The sequence below is a fragment of the Geospiza fortis genome, unplaced genomic scaffold (genome assembly GCF_000277835.1).
Source record: "Geospiza fortis unplaced genomic scaffold, GeoFor_1.0 scaffold23, whole genome shotgun sequence".
NCBI lineage: Eukaryota > Metazoa > Chordata > Aves > Passeriformes > Thraupidae > Geospiza > Geospiza fortis.
This window is the reverse complement of record NW_005054303.1, coordinates 7,255,675-7,255,991: the sequence shown is the minus strand read 5'-3', so window position 1 is coordinate 7,255,991 and position 317 is coordinate 7,255,675. Positions and strand designations below refer to the sequence as shown.

At 54.6% G+C, this 317-nt stretch overlaps 1 protein-coding gene across 1 annotated transcript in view; it reads right to left on the bottom strand.

The window, feature by feature from the left end:
- The window catches only part of KIF26A (kinesin family member 26A), a 96,195-nt gene extending 95,958 nt beyond the window's left edge, over positions 1-237 (bottom strand). Inside the window, exon 1 of the mRNA XM_031066189.1 lies at positions 64-237. Coding sequence (XP_030922049.1) covers positions 64-198 — 135 coding nt within the window. The 5' untranslated portion in view covers positions 199-237. The remainder of the gene's footprint in view (positions 1-63) is intronic.
- Positions 238-317: the final 80 nt, after the last annotated feature.

Here is a 317-nt window from a genome sequence, read left to right as displayed (position 1 = left end):
TGAGCCGGCCCTCGACCCCCTCCCGGGCCCCAGCTGCCCCGGACCCCGGCAAGATCCCCTTACCCTGGCTTTCCTCCGCAGGAGGTGGCTGGTGAAGCCGAAGATGATCTCCGAGTCCAAGCACAAGGCTCCTATCTCCAAGAGGCTGGGATTTTTCCTCGTGGCGTTGGAGGCATCGGGCGATTTTTGAAAAGCCATAGTTTGGGGTTTGAAATATTCCTGCTCCCTGAGCGGAGGCGATGTATTTGTATACACACACGCACACAGAGGAGAAAAAAAAAAAAGAAAAAGGATAAAATAGCAAACACTCCCACCCC